This window comes from Orcinus orca, chromosome 2, assembly GCF_937001465.1.
Source record: "Orcinus orca chromosome 2, mOrcOrc1.1, whole genome shotgun sequence".
Classification (NCBI taxonomy): Eukaryota; Metazoa; Chordata; class Mammalia; order Artiodactyla; family Delphinidae; genus Orcinus; species Orcinus orca.
This window is the reverse complement of record NC_064560.1, coordinates 162,955,201-162,980,758: the sequence shown is the minus strand read 5'-3', so window position 1 is coordinate 162,980,758 and position 25,558 is coordinate 162,955,201. Positions and strand designations below refer to the sequence as shown.

General features: G+C 38.1%; 1 protein-coding gene across 1 annotated transcript in view; it reads left to right on the top strand.

Annotated features, from left to right (window-relative positions):
- KCNH5 (potassium voltage-gated channel subfamily H member 5) overlaps window positions 1-10,331 on the top strand; it is a 331,896-nt gene extending 321,565 nt beyond the window's left edge. Inside the window, exon 11 of the mRNA XM_033417494.2 lies at window positions 444-10,331. Coding sequence (XP_033273385.2) covers window positions 444-1,391 — 948 coding nt within the window. The 3' untranslated portion in view covers window positions 1,392-10,331. The remainder of the gene's footprint in view (window positions 1-443) is intronic.
- Window positions 10,332-25,558: the final 15,227 nt, after the last annotated feature.

The window sequence follows — 25,558 nt, the reverse complement described above, 5'->3', positions numbered from 1 at the left end:
ATTTCTCTTTCAGATTTCTCATCATTAGTGTATAGGAATGCAAGAGATTTCTGTACATTAATTTTGTATCCTGCTACTTTACCAAATTCATTGATTAGCTCTAGTGTTTTTCTAGTAGCATCTTTAGGATTCTCTATGTATAGTATCATGTCATCTGCAAACAGTGACAGCTTTACTTCTTCTTTTCCTATATGGATTCCTTTTACTTTTTTTTCTTCTCTGATTGCTGTGCCTAAAACTTCCAAAACTATGTTGAATAATAGTGGTGAGAGTGGGCAACCTTGTCTTGTCCCTAATCTTACTGGAAGTGGTTTCAGTTTTTCACTATTGAGAATGCTGTTGACTGTGGGTTTGTCATATATGGCCTTTATTATGTTGAGGTAAGTTCCCTCTATGCCTACTGTTTTTATAATCATGTTTTTTATCTCTCTTCCCCTCCACAGATCATTTTCCGCAAAATCAGTGATGTGAAGAAAGAAGAGGAGGAGCGCCTCAGGCAAAAGAATGAGGTCACCCTCAGCATACCCGTGGACCACCCGGTAAGAAAGCTCTTCCAGAAGTTCAAACAGCAGAAGGAGCTGCGGAATCAGGGGTCAACGCAGAGTGACCCTGAGCGGAACCAGCTGCAGGTAGAAAGCCGCTCCTTACAGAACGGAGCCTCCATCACTGGCACCAGTGTGGTCACCGTGTCACAGATTACGCCCATTCAGACATCTCTGGCCTATGTGAAAACCAGCGAGTCCCTCAAACAAAACAACCGTGATGCCATGGAACTCAAGCCCAGTGGCGGTGCTGACCCCAAATGTCTCAAAGTCAACAGCCCCATAAGAATGAAGAATGGAAATGGGAAAGGGTGGCTGCGACTCAAGAATAATATGGGAGCCCATGAGGAGAAGAAGGAAGACTGGAATAATGTCACTAAAGCTGAGTCGATGGGGCTACTCTCCGAGGACCCCAAGGGCAGTGATTCAGAGAACAGTGTCACCAAAAATCCACTAAGAAAAACAGATTCTTGTGACAGTGGCATTACAAAAAGTGACCTTCTTTTGGATAAGTCTGGGGAGGCGCGAAGTCCACTAGAGCATAGCCCCATCCAGGCTGATGCCAAGCACCCCTTTTATCCCATCCCTGAGCAGGCCTTACAGACCACACTGCAGGAAGTCAAGCACGAACTGAAAGAGGACATTCAGCTGCTGAGCTGCAGAATGACTGCCCTGGAGAAGCAGGTGGCAGAAATTTTAAAAATACTTTCAGAAAAAAGTGTGCCCCCGACCTCTTCTCCCAAATCCCAAATGCCGCTCCAAGTACCTCCCCAAATACCATGTCAGGATATTTTTAGTGTTTCAAGGCCTGAGTCACCTGAATCTGACAAAGATGAAATCCACTTTTAATATATATATATATATATATATATATATATACACACACACATACATACACATATATATTTGTTAATATATTAAAAACAGTATATACATCTATATACATATGTGTGTATATACAGTATATACATATATATATATTTTCACTTGCTTTCAATATGATGAACACAATATGGATTTTGATATGTAAATATTGCATGTCCAGCTGGATTCTGGCCTGCCAAAGAAGATAATTATTAAAAACATAGATATCGCTTGTATATTATGCAGTTGACTGCATGTACACTTTACATTTATTTATAATCTCTATACTTTTAAAAGGTATGATTTTTGTTAACCAAGGCAATGTAATAGTTAAAGAATCAGGGTCCAACCTGCCAATGTTGCCATGACAAATTTGATCTCAGGCCGACTGTATTGAGCTGTCATTTCCTCACTCTTCTGTTAAGTTAAAATTATAAATTAATGCCAGGGAAGCATTCAACATTTTAAAATGTTAGTGCCATTTTGTGATCCCTTTCCATAGGATATTTTTCTGTAACTTAGTGTTAGGTTATTTTCCCCAATAGGCAGTGTTTGCTCCATTTAAATGACTGTTTTGTTGCCTCAGTCAGATAGCCGTGTGAGATGCTGAGAACTTATTGCTATGGAGTTTGTGCATGAATTGCATTTTTGCTCAACTATACCTCTCCTTTTTTAACATTATACTTAGATAGTAATCATAAACTCTTATGTAAGGATATCCCTACTCCCTCTGTCTTAAATAACAGCCACCATCTTATAAGCTGATTTTTATCAACCCCATAAATATAAAACTATTAATATAGTGTATATTATAGAAATACTGCATCACAGGGTAAAAGGGCCTTTTAACAACTCATGTTAGAGATGGTGATTTTCCAAAGGTGATGAATGTTCTAACTTTGTTTTTTTTAAAACTTGTTCAAGGGTGAAGTTAAAGGCTCTTAGCAAAGAAACAAGTAAACAAAATACATTTAAGTAATCATATCAAAAATTAAACTAGAATGATATAAAATAAAAAATATAAATAGACAAGTTTCTGTAGCTTATTTGTGACTTAGAAAGAATGAAACATGGTTACAGAATTGTTCACACCTGATTCTTAACTGCTTCTAGAGGTAATACATGAAATGTGGTTAGAAAGCAAAGAAAACTAAATAGTAGACGTTAAGTTGCTCAACTCAGACAACTGCTTTTCTATAATTTTATTCTGGTTACAATTTTCTAAAGCTTTTTTTGCACACAGTTCTACTGCTGGACTTCTGCTGAGTTGATACAATAGACTACCACAGCTCGGACAGATCCGCTCATGAAAGGGGGGTACTAAAGACTGAATTTCAGAGTCTTTTGGGCCACAAATTCTCTTCTTAGAAAGTGCCTATTATCAACCAAAAAAAAAAGTAACAAAAGGCTGTGTATAGCTAGACTCTTAAATGCTGTGTATTGAGAATAAAATGCACACTCATTTGTGAGAACCTAGAAAACTTTATTTCTTTTGACTAAAGTTTACTTTATAAAGTTGATCAGAGAGGCATACTTTTAAATTGGTGCATGCATGACAGTTAACAGCAGGAGCAGGGCAGTTAATGTTTGCATCAAGTTGAAAATATATAGCAGTAATTTGTATATTATTACATATATGACCATCTGTACATATATGTTAGCATACACAAGATGATAGCAAAATCAAAGGAGATATTTTGATGTGTTGTAGCCATTTTTATGAGCTTTTTAAACTATCTCTGAGGATCCCCAAACAAAAACAACAGAACTGAAAAACAAGTTACGACCATCAGACTGGAGAAGTGAAAAACAAAGTAATTTATAAAAACAGTTGATGTTTTAGAACTTCTGTTAGAGGTTCTTCACATGCCCACAAGATGTGCCTCTTTAATCCAGGAGTCTCAGAACAGACGTTATGTGCATGGGTTCCATTTTCCTTTCTTTGTGCCCATAGCTTCCATTTCTCAAAATGGAAGTTTTCAGGGGAACACATCTCCATGCTATGCTACAATATCTACCTACCATAGGCACAAGACAGTGAGGTAACCATGGTGTAAGAAATCAACATTGAAATTGAGACTCTGTTGCTTTTATGATGAGGATGGTACCTTCTTCTTGACTTCAGATATTTATTGAATTTCAGGGTATTTTCTATTTAACCATGTATGAGACAAGCTTGGCTAAGCTTTCAGAGTGCGTGGTAAAAATAATCTGAGTACAGAAATGGTTAGTTTAACTTTAGCCATGTGCTTCAGAAATAACAGTTGGTGTAAAGGTATGAGTGACTGTGAAACAGCAGGGCGGTTTGTAGTTGTGATCCATGCCTTTGCTTATTAGTGTTGCTAATATCTGCTGTGTTCTGACATTGACTCAGAGCTTCATCTAATTGACCTACAATATTGATGTTCATATATAGAGGAAACTACTTTAGAACTACTTCAGGTTGTCACAAAAAAGGGAAGAGTATCGGTCACTCATTTATGGTGCAGTTATCACAGTATTCTTTTCCAGCCACCTCTGTTCCTGTGTGCATGATATGATGAAGTGCTGAATGCACTCTACTGTTTTCAGCAGGAATGCATGTGTTCAGCAAACATTGTATATAGAGTAGTCTTTTAGGTTTCCAGATTCCACAACTCTTTCCAGTCAAACTTACTCAGATTTGAATGAGGGGTGAGCACTTGCTTTAATACGTGCAGTAATGATACAATCATGTTCTGTGTTGCCTCAACCAGCACAAAGACAGTAGATTCTCTTTTGGGGGACCAGATGACTGCATGTTTTATTCTTGTACTGTATAGATGCTCTCAGTGCATCCAGAGTAGAATTTTGTATTATTATCTTTCTGAACAATGGAATAATAGGAGTAAATAGATATGTGTTTAAAATTTGAACATTTTCCAAGCAACTTATACACCTTCAGTATTTTTCTATGATAATGTATAAGATCAGATGCTGTACCCTGGACAGGTGGTTGTAATGTACTGTGATAACAGAAGTCAAACAAAAACGGAAATGTGAGCTGCATATCATAACGACAAGTTTTATCAGTCTGTATTAGGATATTATTGCACTAAATGTGATCTAGTAAATAGAGGAGCTTATGATAAAAGGCAAATAGGAACATGAAAGGCAGATGACAATGCCAAAGCTGCTCGTGTCCCACATTGACATAAATAGTCCTTAGAATGGTCCAGGCATAGACGCTGAATAGAGACACATACTTCATTGTTAAAATGGAAAATTTTTATTATGACACTGGTTTCATCTTACATTAAGTATAGAAGTATGAGTGTCCTAAGTATTCAGTTAAAAAAATTATGTAGATCAGAACAAGAGAATTAGAAAATTTGGGGTTTTAACTTGCTCCTAAGAACAAATATATACTCCAGGAGTACCCAGCACTTTAAGAATATTAATTATGACCACTAATTAAACTGCATTTTGAAAGTTAATCTTATTGGAGCCCAAATGAAAACCGGAGCTTCCATCCTTAAATTTAAGGAGATTTGGTTCACCTGTGAGATCTGACCCATTTGCTGTTCTATTTTAAATAACTAAAATCTTTTAGAAACCTTTTTTTAAAAAAAATTAGTCTTCAGAACAGTGACTGTGTTTGAAGTGTGCAGTGGCTACTAGTGAAATTATTTGTCATATCCCTAATAAATTCCACTATCTTTTAAGATATCTATCTCTTCCAAAATTTTATGTAGGTAATAAGAAAATTTGTCTAGAATGTACATATCATACATGGATAACTTTAAAATAAGAATATTTGTAATCACGTGAATGTTGCGTTTCATACTTTGTTATGATAAGTGTATTTCTCTTGTGGTCTAGACGGAAAGGGAGAGAAGAAAGAACAACTTTTTGGAAAACTAGAATTCAAGCCTAGGATGAATATCTGAGCTCTGTCTTGGATTCTGCATCTAGCTTTGCCACAATCGCACTGTAACTTTGGGCAAGTTAACTCTTTTTTGGTGTATCTGGGGCTTCAGTTTCCCTACTGATAAATAATACAGTGAAGGTAAGAACTGCTCCCTTCTTTTCACCAAGATGATATTAGGTCAGTGGAAAATCATCTTCCTCTCAGATGAAAATAACATTAAGACAAATTATTTTTTTTTCATTCATAGCAGACTAGCCAAGATGCACTTTCTAAATATTCTTTTAGGTTTTAGGGAAGACTTCTCTGGTCAGAGGTTGGTGGGGAAAGGCATAAGTAGCTAAATAATTATTGGCCAATGGCATGTAAGTATAAGACTTGAAAATTATCTGGGAATATAGAGCTACTAATCAAATAAACATGGAAAGAATGAAGAACTTTTAGGAAGGAAGAGAGAAGTAAGAGAAAAAGGAATATGTAAATATTATGATTTTTCTTATTCTACCTAATCATACTGCTCAGCAGAAATTCTCAATTTTGTGAGAAAAAGTAAACAACTTGGTGAATATTCAAGGTATAGCCCATCTTCAACTTTAGTATGAAAATAATCATGACTTTCTCAAGATAATGGCTCCACATAGGTAGATGTTCTTATAACAAAATTTTAACTATGAAAGAATCCTTTCCAATGACTAATCAGTTTTTCAGTGTGTATCTTGAACTGGAAAAAAACAGTTTTAAAAAAGGGAAATCATTTGAATTACATTAGAAAACCACTCATGTTGTATCCTAATGAGAGTGTTTTAATTTTAAAAAGTTATAATTTGTAATTAGTAATATTGGTGACTCAAGGAAGCCACTTAATAGCATGTAAAAATTTATTTTCAAAAATGAGATTCATTTTGTTAACAGTTGTTTGTTCTGCAAAGACAGTCTTGTAAACTAAGAGATACAGTCAAACCTGCAGTCACTACATTTGCCATGACCCTTTGAGTAAAGAAAATAACAAGAGCATGTAGAAACAAAGGTGAAATTTTAATGTACTACAAGAGATATTTAGATCTCTTACTGGGTTTTCTAATCTTTCCATCAAATCAGAATTTTAAAATTGTTATTACAAATTAGGAATTAGGCATTATTTTGAAAACAGACACAGTTTCTCAAGTTAAAGGAAGACTAGTTATAAATGCCTGAGACTTTCAAGATGTATTAGAGGAGGTTTAAGGGGATTGGTCATCATTGACCATGACTTTTTACTATGCGTTGTAATCCTTATGAGTTATTTGCTAAGTGGTCAGTAACTTTTATATTTTTATCCGCTGTGATGGACCCTTGGCATTCCAACTCACGGTCATATTACGTATGTATTTGCATATGTAAATAAATATTTTCAGTCAACTTGCTCTCAGTGTAAACTTTGTACTTAACAGCCTAAATGTTGTTAGCAGCTTAGGTAATAAAAACTCTTACAGGTGTGACATGACATTTATTATTATTTAGAGGGTTGATATAGATTAATTTGACATTATAGGAAATATTCTTCTTATCTTGGTCTAGGAAAACATATCAAGAGGTGATACATGTGGGACTACATGATCAGAACAAAAACAGAGTCAGGTTTTAAGTAGGACAGTGGTGCCAGACTGAATGAGTTCACAGGAGTCCAAATCAGGATTTGCATTTTCACGTTTGGAACAGATCTACAAAGAAGAGCATAATGGAGGTCGCAGTTTAGTGCATGGAGAGCTAAGCGTGGTCACTGGCAATGCTTATGGGTGCAATCAGATCAACTTTGGTGAGTTTATATAGAATTTTTTTTTTGTCTTCCCTTAGCTTTACTGGTGTACATTGCTTTACATTTATTGACTGCTCTGTGTAAGTATGTGCAGCCTTCTCAATGAGAAGGATTGGCTAAGTCTGGATCTTCCATTAGTCATCAAAAAAAAAAATATATATATATATATATATGGCTGGGGAATAGATGAGGGAACTTGTCAGAATAGCATAGCTATTGAGATTCTAACACAGGCAGGCAGACCCTGGAGAGAAAATTTCACTTTATAAAATACTGACATTTGCAAGGGCTATCTAGCCCAACCACAAATTTCAGATATTTCAAAATGTGTACTTTTAAAGTTTCCTGAATTTAAAATAATTTTTTAAAATTTCACTCTATTATATAAGTATAAATTTTTATTTTTCATAATAGGTTAGAATAAATGACAGAGGTTGAAGTCATAACTATTGCAAGCACAAGGTGCCCTATCCCAGTAATGAGATCTTCCTTTATTTCTCCCAACAACTTACCAGTAGAGGTAAGTCACCAAATGTGGTTATAAGTAAGAGGCAAGTTGTGGTCACTGGTATTAACATTTCCTTTTCCAACTGAATTTTAACCCAAAGAGGTAATGCATGATAGTCAAGAAAAGCAAGAAACATTCAGGTTTTTTTCTGTAATCTCTCTTAATTTTTAATATTGGGGTTTGGGTGAGACTATGGAAATACTTTATTTCTAAAATTTATTTTCGACCCACTGAATTTTAAGTAGATTATGCAGATCTTTTAATTTTTTTTTAAATTGTACCACTGTTGGCTTCTTGGCCAAACTACTATTAAATGCATTATCCAAATGAACTGTTTCAGCTTAGAATAGCAATTTGTATTATTTCCAAATTTAATGAGCCTCTTGTATGTATATTTACTTCAGAGAGTTTAAATAATTTTCTCTAATAAAAAAATGTTAATATTCTTAATGTGATTTATTCTATCCGTTGAGATTTTTTTAAGATAATGTTTTGAGATAAGGAGAAAATACAAGGTATTACAGTATACTCTGGGATCCTTAGCCCAAACCATCTTGTTTTCACTTTGATGACAATACAGCAAGAGGTAACCATGGAAAAGACCATTCTACCTTTTTCAGAACAACTGGGGAGGACCCCGGTGTATAAAGCTTTTATAGTTAGCTCACTTTCATCCCTGGCTTTTACATTATCACTGTGTTACTATTTAAGTATGGTCATGACTTGTGCTACATCTAAATGCATTTGTTCAAAGAACAATTGACCTAAAAGTACAGTTGGGCCAGAATTATAACTGAGGAAAATAAAAAAGAGGGTTAGGTATAGCTGTTACTTTCTCTTAATGTGTTTTCTCTGTGTGATGCTCTTAACTATTTATTTATTTATTTATTTAGAGATAACACATTGTCAACACCATAGTTGTTAAGACTTTAATGAAACATTAGGAAGCAGTGTCAAAGTTTGTCAAATACTGGGGCTTTAATACATATATAAGTGAGTGCTCCCCCATCAACTGAGTTTAGAACTTCTAGTTCTTACCTAGAAGCCCAGGCCCATAAACATTCGGCTGGTTGGGCTCTATCTTCATGGAGTAAAGTCAAGAGGATCTGACCACTCTCTCCTTCATGCATATTTACTAACTGTTGAATGACCAGACCAATCAAGGCCAAAATATCTACACTGATGCCTGAATAAACCAGATTGGGTATTCATAGCAACCAAATTAAGTATTTCACTGCCAAATATTTTATCCTCCTTCTCTGCTAAATCGTCTTTGATGACATGAATTTAACCTCTTCCTTCCATGGTCAGACTCTCTATTGGGAAGTTGGACTTTGTGATTAAAACAACATAAAGATTATTGTAAGTCACAGAGGTGTTGGTGTCATGGATCCCTCATTTGCTCTTCAATTTTTTCCAACCAAAGTATGATGGGAAAGATTCCTGATGAGGCCATGATTGAGCAAACAGGAAGAATAGCTAGCAAACTATGCAAAATCACAATAATGATTCATTTTGAATTTCATGTCAAAGACATTTTGATAGACCTGGGTCTTTAATAATGGTATATTATGTCACAGCCATGCATTGTCAGTTTATACAAAAGCCAAATGTACTTTTATTTAAAATCAAGATTATTTAAAATCTTTCAGATTTAGGAAAATCGTGGCAAGGATAGGTTTTTGATCTGTGCAGCAATGTTTTCATGTTATGATTCTCAGTGTTCTTTTTCAAAGATGGTATAAATGTCTTGTTCACTTTCATCTTATTGGCAGCACTGGTGTCTTCCATTGAGCAGTCATCTTCCTTCTTAGATCCAATTCACAGTTAAAGAGAGATAAAACATGCATTTTATATTAGGAACAATATGATTGTTACCACATTGAAATTGGAAACCAATTTAGACCCATTTCTACCCTACACATCCACTGTAGTTTATGGGAAAAGCAATGATTCCTAGAAGTGCTTGGTACTCAGACAACACAAAGTAAAATGTGCATATTTGTGATATATTAAAAACTATAGATTTCTTTTTATTCTATGCTCTATTGACATTGTTTACATTAGTTGCAGCATTTTGTATACTATACTGCAAATTCCTGACTATAACACTAATATTACAATGGGAATTTATTTTTGCAAGTTTGTAAATGTTTTTGCCACTGCAACCATATTGGTGGGAAATTGGGGTATTAAAAATGCCTCTATCTGTAAGGGTTAATTCACTGGAAACAATTTATTTATGTATTGACCAAGGAAATAATGCAAAAACTTCATGTGATGTTTTTAATACCTTATGCTAAGCAGTACTAGTTTGCTCTTTTCAAAATTTAATTCATGTTTAGCAAATCATTTTTTCTACTTAAACAAAGGTATTGCAATGTGTAATATAGAAATTTTTTATGTACTGTTGATATCACCTGATTGCTGAGAGAATGTGTGAAAATGTTTTTAACTTTGTGACTTTAGGGTCAATTCTGGAATACTTGTGATCAAAATTTGATTGTGTCTGGGAAGTTTGTGGTGATTATCACTTTATTTAGGATTTGTTCTCAAGACACAATCATTTAAAAAAAATTGAATTGGCAGGTGGAAGTTTCTAACCCAAAAGAATTCTGGGTTTCAGCACAATAAACTGTACTTCATCATGGAGGATTAACTTTGGGTTTTTTTCCACAATTTATTTAAATGTGAATATTTTTTCATGATACAGAATAAAATGTGCATTTTATGGAACTTGTTTGAATTGAGTCTTTGTTGAAAATTATTGTTTTGAATTTAGTAAATGAAAAGCTCCCCATTACAAACACATGAAGCGCAGTGGGTTCAGAGAAAACAGTCTTTGATATATTAGTTTAAAATGTTATTTTAAACTTCTATAATACTTTTCCTCTGATAAATTGTACTGACAGTATAAGTAATAATATTAGAGTCATATATATGAAGTTGAAATTTTAAACCCCAGCAGTAAGTTTGTTGGAATTAGAAGATATCTCTGTTCCATGAAAGATGGAAAATAAAATCTGGATGGAATTTTGGAGAAAATTTTATTTTTAAATGGGATTTCTTTAATATTTCTTCATTCTATCAATCTATCAAAAATGTTATTATTTTCCTAACATTATAGGTTTATCTCAGTCTGTGAAATTTAGAAGCATAGGGGAAGAATGTACATGGAACAATAGAGTACTTTCATTTTTTCAAAACATTCATAAATGGTTCTGCCACTAACCCTTGAGTCATTGAAAGGTAAGGGTTGAATATATAATAAAGAAAGGCTGTTATAGGAGAATGCAATTTTTTTTCTAGTTGAAGAAACACAGTTTAAGAGGTGCATTTTTGGACATCACTGAAGAGTTACTGGTATCTATTGTTTTTTTGTGCAATGTAACATTTTTGATTGAGAGACAACTAAATAAAGCTTTGTCTTTGCTATGGTTGCATTCGGGTGTATTTATAGGGGGTGGAGGTTCTAGAGTCTGCTCTCATTTATACAGGAGCCAAGGATATATGATGATCACACACAACTAAATGAATATCAAAGTAGTGTCATACTTTCTACGCAAAATGTCAGTAATTAACGCTTCCTCCACTCTTTCCCCCTTTTTTCCTTCTTGCCTTGCACACACACTCAGAAATATATTACAATCTCTCCATGTAAGTTTGGTGGTAATAACTTAATTGAGAAAGATACTTATTTTCAAAATGTGATAAACCATATTATGAATTTTTAAGAGATTAAGAGGAGGATGAGAGAGAAATTTTTGTCCTATGGGATGTTTTCTCCTGAGGGTGTGGTGAAGAACAGAGCATGTATGAACCTTCCAATTCTCAATCTTCTTATGTTAGTATGCTTCTACTCCCAACCAGCAAGGAGGGTTTTGCTTTCTATAAGATTGTTGAAAACAAGTCAGATCCATTTTGCTTATTCTAGGTAAATAAGCATAATGTGCTTTACTTGGATTAAATAAAGATGTGCCCAATGTGAGAAAACCAGAACTGACATTTTACAGCTGGAAGGGACGTTGGAAATGAATCGGCACCACACCTACTTTAAGAAATTAAGAAACCAAGGATTGGAGAGGGTAAGCGATTCTCCAAAGTTATATGTATCGTTATTACAATTAAATAGGAGCTAGGATTAAAATTCAGTTGTCTTGATTCCAAGTCCAGTGTCTGTTCCACTATATCACATTGCTATGTGGGTTTTCCACAATGAGCACAAGCACACACACACACACACACACACACATTTCAGCTAATGCTACTAAAATGTTGCTAGTCTCATCTCTGAGTGTTGCTGAAATGACAGTTGTCCAACTGTGCTATTGACTTAAAGCTGTGTGTCCTTAATTTCAATTTTCTTAAATTAAAAAAGGTATCTCAGAAAAGGTGTACTCTCCCTTTGATATTAATCGTTATTTAGTATCCTACAATCATGATACTCTCTGTATACCTAAGAGTTTTAGAATCAGAACTTAATAGATCAAGTTTGTTGTATCTGGCTAAGGCTGCAAGTTGCGAAAGAGTTCAAGAAGACACAGAAAGATTGGCTAGTTGCTGACCACCCCAGATTACTGTGTGAGGAGTAGAAACTGGAACTTCTGGGTCTCTAGTCTCCTGTGAGTCCATGGGGGTGCAATAAACACTACTTTCCATCTCGCCTGATTCTACTGTTTTCCGGTACTTAAAATTAAGTCTTTAAATGTGTGTGTATGTATATATGTGTGTGTGTTTGGGGAGGATACCTTCCTTAGTTCTTAAAATTCACTGGGACTATTCCAATAAAAAGGGGAAATGTATGTCTGTCATGCTTTATAAATAACAGTGTTCAATATGGTCAGTTGCTGGTGGAGTAGTGCTAGCATCTTGTCACCTGGAATCATTCAACCCATCAACAAACATTGCTTCTGTGTATGATATGATGACCAAACCGACCAAATACAGCTACACCCAAAGTATGGATCTTAGGGTTGGCTGTCTTCCACATCTGTGAATGTCCTATTGTAACAACAACAGCAAGATTCTGTTGAAATGCTTATGCTAATGACCTTGAGCTATTTAATTTACTGATTGGCAAGAGTGCCAAGAACAATTCCTGGGCTTAGGGAGATGGAAGAATTTCAGCTTTTTCATACCTTCTTTAAATTTCCACGCTCTTCACTCTTAACACCACTCCCCCAAATCTTAACAACTTGGGCAAAGAGAGAAGAGAGAAGATTTTCAGAATCCTGGTTCTTTCACTGCTGCCCATGCACACTATCTGCTGTTCCCTGTAGTTTTCCACTGGGCTCTAAGCAGGGGGAGAAGAAACACTCTGCAGGTGACCTTGAGCTGCAGGCTTTGTGACTCCCTGCCTGCCTAAGGAAAAAAAGGAGGACTAAAGCAAGACATCCAACAATCACCATTAAACTCTCTAAACGACAGGGTCTGAGAGGACAGAGGGCAGGGAGGAGAGCTTCCTTTCAGCACATCAGCAGCAAATAAAGACACTTCTGTGCTGGTGGGGTTGCCAGGAGCCTTGCTCTTCTTCCTTTCTTTTGCTAGTGGGTCCTTTATTCTTTGTGCAGCCTGGTGAGAGTGCTTTGAAAAGTATAATGGGTTATACAAAACTTCAGATTCTTTCTATTTACTATTAATTTCCCCAGTAGTCAAGTGTAGATCCTAGAACTTATTGAGGAGCCATAACTATTAGTAACGTACATTGACACCAAGTTGCTAGTGAAGTTCCAGGTTTTTTAACCTTCTTTATAGAGAAAATCAGAAAAGATAAAAATTTGTTCAGGCATGGCTAGCAGCTAGAGTAATTTTACTTCCCTGTCAACCGTAAAGGCAAACACATACCACACACACCCTCTCCTGCCCTACCTCCCAATTCAGGAAATAAAACATATTTTTTAAAAACCTCAACTTATGGGCTATGTAATAGCCCTAATTTAATTAATCTGAAATTCTCAAGAAAGCAGTGTACCATTTGACATTTCTACTTGCAGTGAAAATATGAGATCTCTGTTACACCAACTGGAAGTTAAATACTGTTTCAGCATTCTTTCTGATTTATGATTCAGAGCTATAAGATAAATTCCCAAAGTTAATGTTAAAACAGTAGAGAGGCTCCTAGTTGTTGAGTTAGTTTAGCACTTTCACCCAACTTTATTTATTTATTTAAGCTTTTTATTTTATATGGGAGTAGAGTTGATTAACAGTGTTGTGATAGTTTCAGGTGTACAGCAAAGTGATTCAGTTACACATTTTCCCATTTAGGTTGTTACATTCACCCAACTTATTTAGATACAAGTGCGGTTGGCAATTTAGAGAGTTTATACTGAACTTGACACAGGGACCAAAGTTCAATACCAGCAACTACATCCTCCTCACTAAGCCTCCTTTCTATGCTCTGACAGGATATCTGTGGCTTATACAGAATTACATCTATTGTGCTTTTGCACCTGTTTTTACTGTTTCACTCAAATTGACTTTGATATAGAACCAAGATTCTCACTATTTCGTATGTTGTATATGGATGGATAGATAGATAAGTAGAATTATCTACCATTTGTCAGATAGAGTCCTAGTTACTTTCATGTATAATGCCCCCAATGACCCCATTAGAGAGTCAAGGCCACAGGCTGTAGGCGACTAAAAGCCTTTTCTAAGCTCACATAACTAGAAAGTATCAGAGAAAATTTTCAAAGCCAGAGTTCTGACTCCACATCAAGTTTTTGTTTGCCTCAAAGTGTCCCTCAGACATGTACTAGATACCTGGTTTACATATAAGCACTTGTAGAAATAAAAGAAATGTTACTATTATTTGTTGCGGGGGGCTCTTTCATGGTCCACGGTCCTCACAGAAAATTATCACTGCTCTCAGAACTTCAGGGTTTGGCCTTGTGCTGTTCCTAAGGCAGGACACAATGTACAGTCTCATCATCGCGTGTGGTCTGTCTCTTAGTTTCTCCTTTGCAGAGTGATCTGTGTGGAAGGAGCCCCACAGGAGTACTGAGATCAGTGCAGAATTCTCCAAGGATGTGGACATGAAGCTTTTTAAAGAAAAAAAATCTTCTTCCTTTATACCTTCCCTCAATGCTTAGAAGTGTGCCCTATGCCCATTGCAGTTACTACAATTAAAAGTCTTGAAAGGGAGGTGTCCGCTGTACTGGTGAGATGGGGCTAGAAGATGCTCTCCTCAGCTCCTTGCCTGGGTGGGCAAGTCAGGCTCTAGGGCTGGCAGAAATCCTCGTTTGAGGGTCCCACCGAGGTCCCTGGTCAGAGTGCTGCCCCTGAGGGAGCAGCTGCTTGGGACTACTGCTCGGGAGCTGCAGAATGCCTCTGGAATCCGACATGTTATCACTTTGGGACCGTTGGGCAGCTGCTCCTGACTTGGCCACATGAAGGCTTTCACTGTCCCAGTCTCTCAACTGAAGAGAACCAACACTATTAGCATATCTCTCACAACCATGAAGGAAAGGTATTTCAGTGAAGAGTATCAGGAGGACATATACAAATCCCAGACTGGCATGCGCAAGTTCTGAGGAATGGGGGAATAACCCAATGTATCTGGGGGACCTTTGGAGACAGCTGAGACAGAGCTACACAGGGCAGTGGCTGACACCCAACTCATAGCCCATCTTCTCCAGCCGTGTGGCTGACAGGGTCTTGGTGCTCCAGCCGGCTGTCAGGCCTGAGGCTCTGAGGTGGGAGAGCCGAATTCAGGACATTGGTCCACCAGAGACCTCCCGGCCCCACGAAATACCAGTTGGCGAGAGCTCTCCCAGGTATCTGCATCTCAATGATAAGACCCAGCTCCACTCAACAACCAGCAAGCTTTAGTGCTGGACACCCCATGCTAAACAACTAGCAAGACAGGAACACAACCCCACCCATTAGCAGAGAGGCTGCCTAAAATCATACTAAGTTCACAGACACCCCGAAACACACCACCAGGTGCAGTCCTACCCACCAGAAAGAGGAGACCCAGCCTCATCCACCAGAACACAGGCACCAGTGCCCTCCACCAGGAAACCTACACAACCCACTGAATGAACCTTACCCACTGTGGGCAAACACCAAAAACAATGGGAACTACGAACCTGCAGCCTGTGAAAAGGAAACCCCAAACATAGTAAGTTAAGCAAAATGAGAAGACAGAGAAATACACAGACGATGAAGGAGCAAGGTAAAAACTTACCAAACCAAAGAAATGAAGAGGAAATAGGTGGCCTACCTGAAAAAGAATTCAGAGCAATGATAGTAAAGCTGATCGAAACTCTTGGAAATAGAATGGAGAAAATACAAGAAATGTTTAACAAGGACTAGAAGAATTAAACAGCAAACAAACAATGATGAGCAACACAATAAATGAAATTAAAAATTCTCTAGAAGGAATCAATAGCAGAATAACTGAGGCAGAAGAATGAATAAGTGACCTGGAAAATAAAATACTGGAAACAACTACTGCAGAGCAGAATAAACAAAAAAGAATGAAAAGAATTGAGGACAGCCTAAGAGACCTCTGGGACAACATTAAACACACTAACATTTGAATTATAGTGGTACCAGAAGAAGAAGAGAAATAAAAGGGCCTGAGAAAATATTTGAAGAGATTATAGTTGAAAACTTCCCTAATATGGGAAAGGAAATAATGAATCAAGTCCAGAAAGCACAGAGAGTCCCATACAGGATAAATCCAAGGAGAAACATACCGAGACAAATAGTAATCAAACTATCAAAAATTAAATACAAAGAAAAAATATCAAAAGCAGCTAGGGAATAGCAACAAGGGAATCCCCATAAGATTAACAGCTGAATGTTCAGCAGAAACTCTGCAAGCCAGAAGGGAGTGGCAGGACATATTTAAAGTGATGAAGGGGAAAAACCTACAACCAAGATTACTCTACCCAGCAAGGATCTCATTCAGATTCAATGGAGAAATTAAAACCTTTACAGACAAGCAAATGCTAACAGAATTCAGCGTCACCAACCAGCTTTACAACAAATGATAAAGGAACTTCTCTAGGCAGGAAACACAAGAGAAGGAAAAGACCTACGATAACAAACCCAAAACAATTAAGAAAATGGTAATACGAACATACATATTGATAACTACCTTAAATGTAAATGGATTAAATGCTCCAACCAAAAGACAAAGACTGGCTGAATGGATACAAAAACAAGACCCATATATATGCTGTCTACAAGAGACCCACTTCAGACCTAGAGACACATACAGACTGAAAGTGAGGGGATGGAAAAAGATATTCCATGCAAATGGAAATCAAAAGAAAGCTGGAGTAACAATTCTCATATCAGACAAAATGGACCTTAAAATAAAGACTATTACAAGACACAAAGAAGGACACTACATAATGATCAAGGGATCAATCCAAGAAGAAGATATAAAATTGTAAACATTTATGCACCCAACATAGGGACAGCTCAATACATAAGGGAAATGCTGAAAGCCATAATAGGGGAAATCAAGAGTAACACAATCATAGTAGGGGACTTTAACACCCCACTTTCACCAATGGACAGATCATCCAAAATGAAAATAAATAAGAAAACACAAGCTTTAAATGAAACATTAAACATGATGGACTTAACTGATATTTATAGGACATTCCATCCAAAAACATCAAGTTCTCATGGAACATTCTCCAGGATAGATAATATCTTGGATCACAAATCAAGCCTTGGTAAATTTAAGAAAATTGAAATCTTATCAAGTATCTTTTCTGACCACAACGTATGAGACTAGATATCAATTATAGAAAAAAACCTGTAAAAAATACAAGCACATGGAGGGTAAACAATACACTACTAAATAACCAAGAGATCACTGAAGAAATCAAAGAGGAAATCAAAAAATACCTAGAAACAAAGGACAATGAAAACATGATGACCCAAAACCTATGGGATGCAGCAAAAGCAGTTCTAAGAGGGAAGTTTATAGCAATAAAATCCTACCTCAAGAAACAAGAAAAATCTCTGATAAACAACCTAACCTTACACCTAAAGCAATTAGAGAGATAAGAACAAAAAACCCCAAAGTTAACAAAAGGAAAGAAATCATAAAGATCAGATCAGAAATAAATGAAAAAGAAAATGAAGGAAATGATAGCAAAATTCAATAAAACTAAAAGCTGGTTCTTTGAGAAGATAAACAATATTGGTAAACCATTAGCCAGAAAAAAAAGGAGAAGATTCAAATCAGTAAGTAACAACTGACATTGCAGAAATACAAAGAATAATGAGAGATTACTGCAAGCAACTATATGCCAATAAAATGGACAACCTGGAAGAAATGGGCAAATTTGTAGAAAAGCACAACCTTCCTAGACTGAACCAGGAAGAAATAGAAAATATAAACAGACCAATCACAAGCACTGAAATTGAAACAGTGATTGAAAAGCTTGCAACAAACAAAAGCCCATGACCAGATGGCTTTACAGGCAAATTCTATCAAACATTTAGAGAAGAGCTAACACCTATCCTTCTCAAACTCTTCCAAAATATAGCAGAGGGAGGAACACTCCCAGACTCATTCTATGAGGCCACTAACACCCTGATACCAAAACCAGACAAAGATGTCACGAAAAAAGAAAACTACAGGCCAATATCACTGATGAACATAGATGCAAATATTCTCGACAAAATACTAGCAAACAGAATCCAACAGCACATTAAAAGGATCATACACCCTGATCAAGGGGCGTTTATCCCAGGAATGCAAGGATTCTTCAATATATGCAAATCAATCAATGTGATAAACCATATTAACAAACTGAAGCAGAAAAACCATATGACCATCGCAATAGATGCAGAAAAAGATTTCAGCAATACTCAACACACCTTTATGATAAAAACTCTCCAGAAAGTGGGCAACTCACCTCAACATGATAAAGGCCATATATGACAAACCCACAGCCAACATCATTCTCAGTGGTGAGAAACAAAGCATTTCCACTAAGATCAGGAACAAGACAAGGTTGCTCACTCTCACACTATTATTCAACATAGTTTTGGAAGTTTTACCCACAGCAATCATGGAAGAAAAAGAAAGAAAAGGATTACAAGTGGTGCTGGGAAAACTGGACAGCTACAGGTAGAAGAATAAAATTAGAACACTTCCTAACAGCATACACAAAAATAAGCTCAAAATGGTTTAAAGACCTAAATGTAAGGCCAGACACTATAAAACTCTTAGAGGAGAGCTTCCCTGGTGGTGCAGTGGTTGAGAGTCCGCCTGCCTATGCAGGGGACACGGGTTCGTGTCCTGGTCCGGGAAGATAACACATGCCGCAGAGTGGCTGGGCCCGTGAGCCATGGCTGCTGAGCCTGCACGTCCGGAGCCTGTGCTCTGCAAAGGGAGAGGCCACCACAGTGAGAGGCCTGCGTACCGCAAAAAAAAAACAAAAAAAACAAAAACCAAAAAACTCTTAGAGGAAAACATAGGCAGAACACTCTATGACATAAATCATAGCAAGATCCTTTTTGACCCTCCTCCTAGAGCAAGGGAAATATAAACAAAAATAAATAAATGATACCTAATGAAACTTTAAAGCTTTTGCACAGCAAAGGAAACCATAAACAAGATGAAAACACAACCCTCAGAATGGGAGAAAATATTTGCAAATGAAGCAACTGACAAAGGATTAATCTCCAAAATATACAAGCAGCTTAATATCAAAAAAACAAACAACCCAATCCAAAAATGGGCAGAAGACCTAAATAGACATTTCTCCAAAGAAGAGCTACAGATTGCCAATAAACACATGAAAGAATGCTCAACATCACTAATCATTGGAGAAATGCAAATCAAAACTACAATGAGGTATCACGTCACACCAGTCAGAATGGCTATCATCAAAAAAATCTACAAACAATAAATGCTGGAGAGGGTGTGGAGAAAAGGGAACCTTCTTGCAGTGTTGGGAATGTAAGTTGATACAGCCACTATGGAGAACAGTATGGAGGTTCCTTAAAAAACTACAAGTAGAACTACCATCTGACCCAGCAATCCCACTACTGGGTATATACCCTGAGAAAACCATAATTCAAAAAGAGTCATGTACCACAATATTCAATGCAGCACTATTTACAATAGTCAGGACATGGAAGCAACCTAAGTGTCCATCGACCGATGAATGGATAAAGAAGATGTGGCACATATATAAAATGGAATATTACCCAGCCATAAAAAGAAATGAAATTGAGTTATTTGTAGTGAGGTGGATGGACCTAGAGTCTGTTATACAGAGTGAAGTAAGTCAGAAAGAGAAAAACAAATACCATATGCTAACACATATATATGGAATCTAAAAAAAAGGTTCTGAAGAACCTCTGGACAGGACAGGAATAAAGATGCATATGTAGGGCAGGGACTTGAGGACACAGGGAGGGGGAAGGGTAAGCTGGGATGAAGTGAGAGAGTCGCATGGACTTATATACACTACCAAATGTAAAATAGATAGCTAGTGGGAAGCAGCCGCATAGCACAGGGAGATCAGCTCGGTGCTTTGTGACCACCTAGAGTGGTGGCATAGGGAGGGTGGGAGGGAGACGCAAGAGGGAGGGGATATCGGGATATGTGTATACATATGGCTGATTATTCACTTTGTTTTACAGCAGAAGCTAATGCACCATTGTAGAGCAATTATACTCCAATAAAAATGTTCAAAAAGAAAAAAGTCTTGAAAACATGCTGGAATTTTTCAGGTCTATTGTTTTTAGACCCACTTCTGTTTTGAAAAGCTTTAACACAGCTAACTCATGCTGGAAAGCTATTCCTGTCACTTGGTTTTCTGTTTGCCTTTAAGATGAGGAGGCATCACACATCACTTTCACCTGTCTGATGTTACCACGAGGTCCCATTCTTGCCACAGGTGCAACCCTCCCAGCACCACTTAGCATGAAGAGCTCCCCACCGGGCTGGTTGTCTGTCAGCCAGAACAGTGCCTTCCTCTCAGCCCTCAACTAAACAGATTCACTTCCCTGCCAACCCATGAGTTTTTTCAAACAAGCCGGTCACATCCTCATATGGGAACCAAAGATCACTCCCACCCTCTTGTTACTACAAAGCCTTCCCCCCAGGGCCCCTGCTTGTTCTGTTCCTGATTGCAACCCCAGTGTGGCTGTACGTGGTATGCAGTGTCATTCTCCCCCAGAATGTGAGTATATGTGACTATAACTGCTATTTTGTCTTTCCAATGTTTTGTGTTGTGCCTTTGACCATCTTGTACCATTTGGAATGGTGGATTCTTCCCTCACCAACAAGGTGAATAGGATGCAGTTAGAACAGAGTGTTAATTCAGTTTACTGAAGAGAACTTTAATGTCTATCAACTAACATTACTCATCAAAAGTGAGCACATTGTGTCTCTTTTCACTTTGATTGTTTAATTTAGTGACAATCTCTGTGTCCTGTGGGGCTTTGCAGTCAAATGTGGTGATAAAATTTGATTGGGTATAAATTTTGGATTTTGTCTTTTGACATGTCACTAATATTTCATAATAAAACCAATTTATTTAGCATAGATTGGGATCGGCCATGCAGTAAAACTCAGTCTCTTTTTATGCAGTTTGAATGTTTAGAACAACTCATTTTCCTCATTCACTGTTCTTGATGTTGGAGTTTGCTGATGCAATAAAACAGAAGTAATGATACTTTCCTTCTTGCAAATGTCTTTACTTTCCAAAACACTCACTCTGTATTTTCTAGGTATCAACAGATTTATAGTTTATGTGGACAATTTGATGGTGAGAGACATTATACTTTTTCAAAGTTCTTATGCAATCTTTTGACTACTCTAACGAATTTGGATTGATTAGTTAGCCCATTGGTTCTCAGCTGTGGGCAATTTTGCTCCCAGGGGAAAGTTGCCAATTTCTGGGGGCATTTTTGGTTGCCTGACTGGGGCAGAAGTGCTATGGGTGTTTACTGAGTAGAGACCAGGGATGCTGCAATGCATACTTCATTGCATAGAATAGCCCCCCATAATAATGAATTATCCAGCCAAATATATCCATAATATGGAGCTTGAATGTGATATTGGTCTTTGTCCCTGTGTCTCTGGGTCTGAAGTGGGTCTCTTGTAGACAGCATATATATGGGTCTTGTTTTTGTATCCTTTCAGCCAGTCTTTGTCTTTTGGTTGGAGCATATAATCCGTTTACATTTAAGGTAATTATCGATATGTATGTTCCTATTCCCATTTTCTTAATTGTTTTGGATTTGTTATTGTAGGTCTTTTCCTTCTCTTGTGTTTCTTGCCTAGAGAAGTTCCTTTAGCATTTGTTGTAAAGCTGGTTTGGTGGTGCTGAACTCTCTCAGCTTTTGCTTGTCTGTAAAGGTTTTAATTTCTCCATCAAATCTGAATGAGATCCTTGCTGTGTAGAGTAGTCTTGGTTGTAGGTTTTTCTCCTTCATCACTTTAAATATGTCCTGCCAGTCCCTTCTGGCTTGCAGAGTTTCTGCTGAAAGATCAGCTGTTAACCTTATGGGGATTCCCTTGTGTGTTATTTGTTTTTTTTCCCTTACTGCTTTTAATATGTTTTCTTTGTATTTAATTTTTGACAGTTTGATTAATATGTGTCTTGACGTATTTCTCCTTGAATTTATCCTGTATGGGACTCTCTGTGCTTCCTGGACTTGATTAACTATTTCCTTTCCCATATTAGGGAAGTTTTCAACTATAATCTCTTCAAATATTTTCTCAGTCCATTTCCTTTTCTCTTCTTCTTCTGGGACGCCTATAATTCGAATGTTGGTGTGTTTAATGTTGTCCCAGAGGTCTCTGAGACTGTCCTCAGTTCTTTTCATTCTTTTTTCTTTATTTTGCTCTGCAGTAGTAATTTCCACTATTTTATCTTCCAGGTCACTTATCTGTTTTTCTGCCTCAGTTATTTTGCTATTGATCCCTTCTAGAGTATTTTTAATTTCACTTATTGTGTTGTTCATCATTGCTTGTTTCCTCTTTAGTTCTTGTAGGTCCTTGTTAGATGTTTCTTGCATTTTCTCTATTCTATTTCCAAGATTTTGGATCATCTTTACTATCATTATTCTGAATTCTTTTTCAGGTAGACTGCCTATTTCCACTTCATTTGTTAGGTCTCGTGGGTTTTTACCTTGCTCCTTCATCTGCTGTGTGTTTTTCTGTCTTCTCATTTTGCTTATCTTACTGTGTTTAGGGGTCTCCTTTTTGCAGGCTGCAGGTTCCTAGTTCCCGTTGTTTTTGGTGTCTGTCCCCAGTGGCTAAAGTTGGTTCAGTGGGTTGTGTAGGTTTCCTGGTGGAGGGGACTAGTGCCTGTGTTCTGGTGGATGAGGCTGGATCTTGTCTTTCTGGTGGGCAGGTACAAGTCTGGTGGTGTGTTTTGGGGTGTCTGTGGCCTTATTATGATTTTAGGCAGCCTCTCTGCTAAGAGTGGGGTTGTGTTCCTGTCTTGCTAGTTGTTTGGCATAGTGTGTCCAGCACTGTAGCTTGCTGGTCGTTGAGTGAAGCTGGGTCTTGGCGTTGAGACGGAGATCTCTGGGAGATTTTCGCCGTTTGATATTACGTGGAGCTGGGAGGTCTCTTGTGGACCAGTGTCCTGAAGTTGGCTCTCCCACCTCAGAGGCACAGCACTGACTCCTGGCTGGAGCAACAAGAGCCTTTCATCCACACGGCTCAGAATAAAAGGGATAAAAAGTAGAAAGAAAGAGGATAAAATAAAATGAAATAAAGTAAGATAAAATAAAGTTATTAAAATAAAAAATCAAATATAATTATTAAGAAAAAAATGTTTTTAAAGTTAAAAAAACAATCTGTCGGACAGAACCCTAGGACAAATGGTGAAAGCAAAGCTATACAGACAAAAATCTCACACAGAAGCATACACATACACACTCACAAAAAGAGGAAAAGGGGAAAAAAATATATATCTTGCTCTCAAAATCCACGTCCTCAATTTGGGATGATTCGTTGTCTATTCAGGTGTTCCACAGATGCAGGGTACATCAAGTTGATTGTGGAGCTTTAATCCGCCGCTTCTGAGGCAGCTGGGAGAGATTTCCCTTTCGCTTCTTTGTTCATACAGCTCCCAGGGTTCAGCTTTGGATTTGGCCCCGCCTCTGCCTGTAGGTCGCCTGAGGGCGTCTGTTCTTTGCTCAGCCAGGACGGGGTTAAAGGAGCAGCTGCTTCGGGGGCTCTGGCTCACTCAGGCTCGAAGGAGGGAGGGGCACGGAGTGCGGGGTGAGCCTGCGGCGGCAGAGGCCAGCGTGACGTTGCAGCAGCCTGAGGCGCGCCGTGTGTTCTCCTGGGTAAGTTGTCCGTGGATCACGGGACCCTGGCAGTGGTGGGCTGCACAGGCTCCCGGGAGGGTAGGTGTGGAGAGTGACCTGTGCTCGCACACAGGCTTCTTGGTGGCGGCAGCAGCAGCCTTAGCGTCTCATGCCTGTCTCTGTGGTCCGCGGTGATAGCCGTGGCTCCAGCCCGTCTCTGGAGCTCCTTTAAGCAGGCTTCTTAATCCCCTCTCCTCGCGCACCAGGAAACAAAGAGGGAAGAAAAGTCTCTTGCCTCTTTGGCAGGTCCAAACTTTTCCCCGGACTCCCTCCCGGCTAGCCGTGGCGTACTAGCCCCCTTCAGGCTGTGTTCACGCCGCCAACCCCAGTCTTTTCCCTGGGATAAAACCGAAGCCCGAGCCTCGGCTCCCAGCCCCCGCCCGCCCCATCGGGTGAGCAGACAAGCCTCTCGGGCTGGTGAGTGCAGGTCAGCACTGATCCTCTGTGCGGGAATCTCAGTGCGGGAATCTCTCCGCTTTGCCTTCTGCACCCCTGTTGCTGCGCTCTTCTCCATCGCTCCGAAGCTTCCCCCCTCCGCCACCCGCAGTCTCCGCCCGCGCCTGCGAAGGGGCTTCTACTGTGTGGAAACCATTCCTCCTTCACAGCTCCCTCCCACTGGCGCAGGTCCCGTCCCTATTCTTTTGTCTCTGTTTTTTCTTTTGCCCTACCCAGGTACGTGGGGAGTTTCTTGCCTTTTGGGAGGTCTGAGGTCTTCTGCCAGCGTTCAGTAGGTGTTCTATAGGAGAGGTTCCACGTGTAGATGTATTTCTGATGTATCTGTGGGGAGGAAGGTAATCTCCGCGTCTTACTCTTCCTAAACTCTTAAGTATCTCAAATTACAAATTAAATTAGCCCTTCCTTTTTCTTTCTTTTTTTTTTTGATAGAACCTAGTACATTAAGGCTTAAATTGTAGGAGATAGAATAAATGTTGGCAAAAAATATCTTTTCTGGGCTAATTATTAACAATTTTAGAGGAATGCACCCTGTTTTAATTATGTTAGGATTCCTGCCCTTCATCACCCTCCTCTTTCCCTTCTAAGTTGTGCAGAGCTCTGACTGACTCATTAAACAATCTTTGGAAGGAGAGTCTGGGCTTAGAGGCAGAGATATGAGCTTGCCTGTGCACGTTAGTGAAAAAACACATTGAGAGCCTTGCCCACATTCGTGTTTCCATTACTGTTATTATTACAAATTCGGACTAAATGTGATGGCTCCTGCATGCCCACATGTATACATCATATTCATGTGAGCAGAATAAGCTTAGGAGACAATAACTTATATTAACTAAATAGCTATCATTCTCATTTCTTTGTTAATAACGTGATTCCTAGAAATATTTCTTGACTCCAGCAATTTTGCCTCCCTTACCCCTGCTAGTGATTCACACTTTGTATACAAGTGAATTTTGTCTGCTATTAGAATTTTGTTGCCCAATGAAGATCTATTGGAGAAGCTTTATTGCCCCTTTATAAGTAACTTTTTTGAAGTGTAATTTAAACAGCATAAAATTCACTTATTATAAGTCAATGATTTTTAGTAAATTTATATAGTTGTACAATCATCACCATAATCCAGATCTAAAACATTTCCATCCTCCAAAAAATATTTTCTGGGCCCATTTGTAGTCAGTCCTCACTATAACCCC